Raw genomic sequence first — 8,961 nt, 5'->3', positions numbered from 1 at the left:
AGGAAAGGGAACAACAACATACATATACACAACACAATTTCATCCTTCTTTCCATCTCATACTATCTTCTTTCCATCTTCTTTTCATCTTCTTACAGCTGAAGCATGTATCAAGGACACATTGGATGACAACACCAGTGGAAGTGGCAGTAGCAATGACAAAATGTGTGAGCGTCTAACATGCATTGATACTTACTTGAAGGCACAGAACAATACACAAGGAGGTGGACAGTCGGCTATCGTAAGTGGAGAGGAATGAATATATACATATGCATATATATGTATACATATATATGTATACACATATGTGCATACATATGTGAGCGCATACGTATATACATACATATGTATGTATATACAAATACGTGTACACATATACATATATGCATATGTATATATACATATACATATACATATACATAGATGTGCACATGTATGTACGAATGTACATGTACATATATACATACATATACTTACATATACATACATGTATATGCATATACATATGTACGTATGTACATATGTATGTAGACATATATGTATACACATATGTGCATACATATACATACATGTATATGTATGTATACACATATGCAGACGCATATGCGTATATATATGCATACACATAGATGTATACATGTATGTATATATATATACACATACATAGACATATACATATGCGTACGCATATACGTATATATATATACGTATACATACGTATGTATATATAGGGGTATACATATGTACGTATGTACATATGTATGTAGACATATATGTACACACATATGTGCATACATATGCAGACGCATATGTGTATATACACATATATACATACATATACTTATATATGTACGTATGTACATATACGCATATACATGTACGCATGTACATGTATACATATGTACGTATGTACATATATATATGTACTTGTATACATATACGTACATGTATACATATGTACAAATGTACATATACATATGTATGTATACATACATATGTATATATGCATATGCATTTATGCATATGCATATATATATATATATATATATATATATATATATATTACTACTTACATAGGACAAGTTTTGGGAGGAAAAAGGCGCCGTGGCAACACTATGGCAAGAATTGTCAGATGCAATGAAACAGAATGGGGGTACCGGTACTACTGGAAATGGATGTAATGAATTGCATGGTCCGTCCGAAAGGACGGCATGCAATTATTTGCATGCCGGCTTAGAACAACTGTACAAGAATGATCCGCCGGCGGTGACGTCGGCGGCGACGCTGCCGGCGTCGTCGTCGCCGTCAGGCGACGACGTCTTAAAGAACAACCCATCGTTTAGACAAACGATGGGTTGTTTTTTACTTCACGCTTATGCAAAACACATGAAAGAAAAAGCAACTTGTCTTATTGATGAAGGAATAAAAAGAGCATTTGACACTGCTGGGAAGGGTAATAGTGCTAGTACTGGTACTGACATTCCATGCCAATGGAATGAAAGCACCTTTAATAATTGCGAAGTTAAAACAAATGACAATGGCGGAGGGGAAAAAGCAACACAGAAGGTGGAAGAAATCGTGAAGAGCGACACCAAAATAAAGGATATGCAAACCAAAATAAATGATATGAAATTATGTCAACGCTTCCAGTGTATATCTGACCGATGGAGGAAAGAAAGTGACGGCGCAACTCCGGGGAAACCACTTGACTGGGTAAGGACATAACCATTACACATATGTAGACATAAGTACATGTACATATACTTACACGTATACATATATACATATATACTTACATATACATATATATGTATATGTACGTATGTATATACCTACATGTACATACGTATACATATATGTATGTACATATATACATGTATATATATGTATGTATATATATATATATACTTATAGGATAAAGTGTGGGAAGAAGCCATAAATCATCTGAGTGATCTCTCTGATAATATGAAAAGGAAGAACGGAGTCAACAATTACTGCAGCACTCTAAGCGAAAAAACTGGAAAGGAGGCTTGCCTCCTTATAGCAGCAGGATTAAAACACCTGTACGATACGGAGGGCGACCATGGCAAAAGCTACTCCATTGATACATCGTTCCAGAGAACGATGCAATGTGTTTTATTAAATGCTATTGCTGATAGACTGCTACAGTTGCCGTGCAAGGATGAAAAGGGTGTTCAGCCAGGTATAACGCAAGCTTTTACGACGCAGAATGATGCTATTAAGAAGGGCACTAAGTGCGAGAATGATGATAAGTGTTTTACGTGTAGTAGGGAACCCTTAAGTAGCCTCGAACCCTGTAAGCTAGACTCCGGGGGCACTGCTCAGAATCTAAAGTCGGAGTTAGAAGAAAAAGTGCTAAACGACGACAACAACGGCGGAAGGAAGGAAATGAAGAAAATTAATGACCAAGCTATAAAGGACATATGTAAGTAAACCCTAACCCCACTAACCCACAACCAACACAGTTGTGGTTGTGGTACCACTGCAATTGTGTTGGTACCAACACAACCACACTAACACACCACTTCCGAATGTTGGTTGTGTTGGTATCAACACGAAATGTTGGTACCAATGGTTGTGTTGGTACCATCACCACCACTACAAAATGTTGGTTGTGTTGGTACCAGCGCAACAACAACACAACCAACACAACCAACACAACCAACACAACCAAAACAACCAACACAACCAACACAACCAACACAACCAACACAACCAACACAACACAACCTACTAACATAACCAACATACTAACACAACACAACATACTAACACAACCAACATACTAACACAACCAACATTACTAACACAACCAAACATACTAACATACAACCAACATACTAACATAACCAACATACTAACACAACACAACATACTAACATAACCAACATACAACCAACATACAACCAACATACTAACACAACCAACATACTAACATAACCAACATACAACCAACATACAACCAACATACTAACACAACCAACATACTAACATAACCAACATACTAACATAACCAACATACAACCAACACAACCAACATACTAACACAACACAACATACTAACATAACCAACATACTAACACAACCAACATACTAACACAAAACCAACATACTAACACAAACCAACATACTAACATAACCAACATTACTAACACAACCAACAGACTAACACAAAACCAAAATACTAACACAACCAACATACTAACACAACACAACATACTAACATAACCAACATACTAACACAACCAACATACTGACACAACAAACATACTAACATAACCAACATACTAACACAACCACAACATACTAACACAACACAACATACTAACACAAAACCAACATACTAACATAACCAACATACAACCACAACACAACCAACATACTAACATAACCAACATACTAACACAACCAACATACTAACATAACCAACATACTAACACAACCAACATTACTAACACAACCAACATACAACCACAACACAACCAACATACTAACACAGCGAACATGTGAAAACAATTTGTTCTCCTTTTTTTTTCCCTCTTTTTTTTTAATTTGTCCTCTTTTATAGGTAAACCGTGTGACAGTACTGGTGACACATGCACTTACGTGAAGTGCGTAGCAGATAAATGGAAGAATAATAGGGGGCATCAGAACAATGTAGGAGAAATTACATTTCTATAATGAGTTAACTGCCCGCAAAGAACTATGTGAAGCGTATATAAGTATATATATCCATAAATGTATATATATATATATATATATATATATATATGTGACCCATATTTTTTAGGATAAAATGTGGGATGATGTCGGGGCAGAATTAAGTTCACTCCTAAATGACATGAAGTCAAATCGGGATAAAATTACGGACCACTGCAACCAAGACAGCAATGGCCAAAACTGGGAAGCCGGCGCTGCCGGGGGCGCGAACAAAGTTGCCTGCCAACTCGTTGCAGCAGGGCTGCAACATATTTCGGGTATTCAGCGGAACTACACCACGAAGGGGAGCGATCAGGAGAAAAACCCTTATGATAACCAAGAGTTTAAACAATTCGCTTCCTGCTTAATGTTAAACAGTGTTGTAAGAGAAATGAAAAGAAGGAGCATGATTTGTGACATATCTGAAGGTATTGAGACCGCTTTTTCAAAGGCAGGCGCTATTAAGGAAGCTAAATGCAGGAATGGTAAACCTTGCTTCGTTTGCAAACTGGAAGACAACTATGATGATTGCACCATAAACAACGGCAAAAGCACTGTCAATGTAAAGGACAAATTGAATGAACTGGACAAAAAAAACACTGGCCAAGTCAATACCGCCCTCACGGACATAACTACAACACCAGGAAATAAGGGCTCCCTCTGCAGTCGCCTACAATGTTTAGCATCTCGAGTTCAAGCTGAAGCACTTAAAAAGAGCAACCCGAATGCGGTAAGTACAAATGAAAGAAAAGGAATAAAAACAGAAAGAAAAGGAATAAAATTAAAGAAATAAGAATAAGTAGTAAAGAAAAAGAAGAAGGAATTTAAAAAAAAAAAAAAAAAAAAAAATCAGATTCAGGGGTATTAGAATAAGGTTGTAGGTGTATTAGAATAAGGTGATAAAGGTGTTAAAATAAGGTGGTACGGGTGTTAGAGTACGGTGGTAAGGGTGATAGAATAAGGTGGTAAGGGTGTCAGAATAAGGTGGTAAGGGTGTTAGAATAAGGTGATAAGGGTGCTAGAATAAGGTGGTAATGTTGTTAGAATAAGGTGATAAGGGTGTTAGAATAAGGTGGTAAAGGTGTTAGAATAAGGTGGTAAGGGTATTAGAATAAGGTGGTAGGGTTATTAGAAGAAGGTTATAGGGGTGCTGGAATAAGGTTCCAGGGGTGACAGAATCAGGTTGTTGGGGTATTGGAATGAGGTTGTAGGGGTGTTAGAATAAGGTGGTANCAACATACTAACACAACCAACATACTAACATAACCAACATACTAACACAAAACCAACATACTAACATACAACCAACATACTAACATACAACCAACATACTAACACAACATAACATACTAACACAACCAAACATACTAACATAACCAACATACTAACATAACCAACATACTAATACAACCAACATACTAACATAACCAACATACTAACACAACCAAACATACTAACATAACCAACATACTAACACAACCAACATACTGACACAACTAACATACTGACACAACCAACATACTAACACAAACCAACATACTACAAACACAAAGAGAAAAAAAAAAAAAAAAAAAAGGACATATATATACACATATGTGTATACATATGTGTATACATATACATATATTTTTTTTTTAATTTCTTTTCTTCTTTAATGATCAGAGTGACATCGAAGGTGAAGTTGATAAGGAATTAAAGGACCTTTTAAAAAAAATTACGGATGATAAGAATTGGGATTCCGCTAAGCAATACTGCAATGATCAAAAATGGAATAACGACACCGAGGGAGAAAAAACTGCAAAGCAAAAAGCTTGTAAGCTTTTTGCTTCAGGTTTAAAACACATTTCTGAAATTCATAACGACAAGACCAAGGAAGATGGACGACTTAAACAAACTATGATGTGCGCAGCACTTAATCTTTATGCTGATCAATTAATAAAAAAAGCAAATAATCAATGTCCTCTCGATGGAACTAAATTGGAACAGGCAATAGATCACGCTTTTAATAATAATAATGCCACTAAGAATGGAAAAACTTCATGCAATACTCAGGGCAATAATTCTTGTTTTGTTTGCAATAGGCAAGAAAAAAAAACTTTTGCCGATTGTCAAATTGGCTCTGACAAAATAGAGAAGAATATGACCATTCTGCTCGACAACGAAGACAAAACCAACCCCAACAACATGGACAAAACACTAGAGGAAATAAATAAAATCGAAACTTTTTGTACTCAAGTCCAATGTGCCATCAAACAAAAACTAAGGAGCCAAGGGGAAAAATTTCAAAATGGAAAAACACCATCTTGGGTAAGCGGCTATGGACAACAACATATATACATATATATTCATGTATATGTATATATGTATATATGTATATATATTTATATATATGTATATATGTATATATGTATATATGTGTATGTATATGTATATGTATATATGTACATACGTACATATGTATGTATATGTATATATGTATATATGTATATATGTATGTATATGTATATGTATATATGTACATACGTACATATGTATGTATATGTATATATGTATATATGTATATATGTATATATATGTATATGTATATATGTATATATATGTATATATGTATGTATGTATACACATATGTGTATACATATGTGTATACATACATATATATTTTTTTTTTCTTCCTTCCTTCTTCTTCTTTTATGATCAGAAAAACATCGAAGATGACGCCATGAATGAATTAACTGAACTTATAGAACAAATGACGAAGGGTCAGACTGAATCGAACCTTGCCAAATATTGCAATAAGGACGAGGATTGGTATAAACTTGGCCATAAACAAAGCAAAACAAATAAAGCAGCTTGTTTACTTTTTGCTTCAGGGTTAAAACACATTTATACCCATATTAATGGCCAAAAGAAGGACCCATCGTTTGAACAAACGATGGGTTGTTTATTTCTTAAGGAATATGCAAAACAATTGCAAACAATGGCAAATAAGAAGAAGCAAGGAAATAGTTGGGTACATCCTCTTTGTAGCATAGAGGATGGTATAAAACATGCTTTTGGTAAGAGTAGTGACATTATGAATGCATCATCTAAATGCAAAGGTACTAATGATCCTAATTCTTGTTTTGAATGCAAACTAAATGAAGGTTATGATGGTTGCTTCATTGGCCAAGACAGTGTAAAGGACAAAGTTGAACCAATGTTCAAGGTCCAAACGAAACGAACCCAAATGGAAAAAACATTAGAGAATACAGTTTGTCCCATCCTTCTTACGGATCTCCTTACCCCTTTTGTTCCTTTGGCTCCTGTCTCTATTGGCCTCTCTGTTATGGCTTATTACCTTTGGAAGGTAAAAGAATTAAAAAAGAAAAAAAAAAAAAAAAAATTTTAACAGTTAAAAGAATAAAAAAAGGAATAAGAAATAAAATATTTTTTAATGGTTAAAAGGAAAAAAAAATTTTTTTTAATGGTTAAAAGGAAAAAAAAAAATTTTTTTTAACGGTTAAAAGGAAAAGAAAATTTTTTTTAATGGTTAAAAGGAGAAAAAAAAATTTTTTTAATGGTTTAAAAAAATAAAATTAAATGTGTAAAAATAATATTTCACAATCTTCTTAGCAAAAATATCCTCTCATTTTTTTTTTTTTTTTTTTTTTTTTTTGTTAGTATTTTGGTCCTCTTGGTAAAGGAGGACCACGTTTCAGAAGATATCCTGCTGATATTCCTGGTCCATCAGTACAAGAACAAGTCCTCGATCATGTGCAGCAAGATAGTTCACATGAATATCGATTGGTGAAGGAACGAAAACCTCGTTCTGCTCCAACGAGAACAAAACGTTCTGGTCGCGTGAATCGTCGAACGATTATTGAAATTCATTTTGAAGTGTTGGATGAATGTCAAAAAGGGGACACACAATTGAACCAGAAGGATTTTATGGAACTTTTGGTTCAAGAATTCATGGGATCCGAATTAATGGAAGTAGAACAGGTTCCTAAGGAAGAGGTTCTTATGGAAGGGGTTCCAATGGAAAGTATTCCTTTGGAGCAGGTTCCAATGGAGCGTGTTCCAAGTTTAGGTTCCGGGTTTATGGTTTAGGGTTCATGGTCTGAGGTTTACGGTTTCGGGTTGTAGGGTTCGGGGTGTATGGTTTAGGGTTTACAGTTTTAGGTTTAGGGTTCACAGTTTAGGATTCACGGTTCAGGGTTTAGGTTCTAGGGTTGACGGTTTAGTTTTTATGGTTTTAGCGTTTAGGATTCAGGGTTTAGAGTTTACAGTTTAGGGTTTCTTGTTCAAGATGAAGGATATTGGTTTCACACCTTTTGTCCTTTTTTTCTTTTTTTTTTTTTTCCTTTTTATATTTTCTTGAAAAGAAAAAAAAAGAAAAAAAAATATATTCTTTCTTCCAAATTTTATTCTTATTTTGTTTGCAAAAATTTTTTCTTTTTTTTTTTTTTTTGGTGAAAAGACACCCCTTTTGTTTATAGAAAAAAAAAAAAAAAAACATTCTTCTTTTTTTTTAAGAACACACATTCTTTTTTTTTTTCCGCTTGCGAAAAAACATTCGTCTTTTTTTTAGAATACTTTTTTCTTTAAGAAAATTATTTTTTCTTTTTACGCTTGCGAAAAATATATTTTTTTCTTTTTACGCTTGCGAAAAATATATTTTTTTCTTTTTACGCTTGCGAAAAATATTTTTTTTCTTCTTCCCTTTTTTTTTTTTTTTTTGTGAAAAACAGGAAGATGAGCGCGCGCTCATATTGTGATGTGTCCTGGTTGCGCACACCCAAAAAAAAAAAGAAAAGGAAAGGGGGGTGTATGATGAAATATATTACAGTTGCAAAAAGGTCACAAAATATAAAGGAAAAACACACACTTATCCGACGCAAGGAAAAATTGTGTATACATAGGTGTTGGCACAAACAACCTTATAAAAGCATACATACACTTTACACCAAGAATGTATACAGAATAACGGGAATATGCGGAAATGCCTGGGTTCAGGGTTCCGGGTTAAAGGTAAAGTTGGTTACGGGTTAGGCGGAAGGTTGTTTCTGCGTATGGGAAAACGGTTTTCATGGTTATGTATTCCCCGGATTAAAGATAAGGTAGATTCCGGGTTAAGTATAAGGTAGGTTCCGGTTTAAGGATAAGGTAAGTTACGGTTTAAGGATAAGGTAAGTTCCGGTTTTAAAAATAAGGTAGGATACGGGTTAAGCGTAAGGTAGGTTCCGGGTTAAGGGTAAAGTTG

General features: G+C 34.5%; 1 protein-coding gene across 1 annotated transcript; it reads left to right on the top strand.

The window, feature by feature from the left end:
* PKNH_0322100 (SICAvar, type I (fragment)) lies at positions 1–7,808 on the top strand (the record flags this gene model as incomplete). The annotated part of the gene is made up of 8 exons (XM_039113843.1): positions 1–240; positions 1,077–1,712; positions 1,914–2,445; positions 3,589–3,677; positions 3,811–4,449; positions 5,382–6,026; positions 6,418–7,065; positions 7,380–7,808. Coding segments are annotated over 8 exons (3,858 nt in total), but the record flags the coding sequence as incomplete, so codon positions are not given.
* Positions 7,809–8,961: the final 1,153 nt, after the last annotated feature.

The sequence above is a fragment of the Plasmodium knowlesi genome (genome assembly GCF_000006355.2).
Source record: "Plasmodium knowlesi strain H genome assembly, chromosome: 3".
Taxonomy (NCBI): Eukaryota; Apicomplexa; class Aconoidasida; order Haemosporida; family Plasmodiidae; genus Plasmodium; species Plasmodium knowlesi.
Note: the sequence above shows the minus strand (reverse complement) of the source record. Positions and strands in the feature narration are given on the sequence as shown.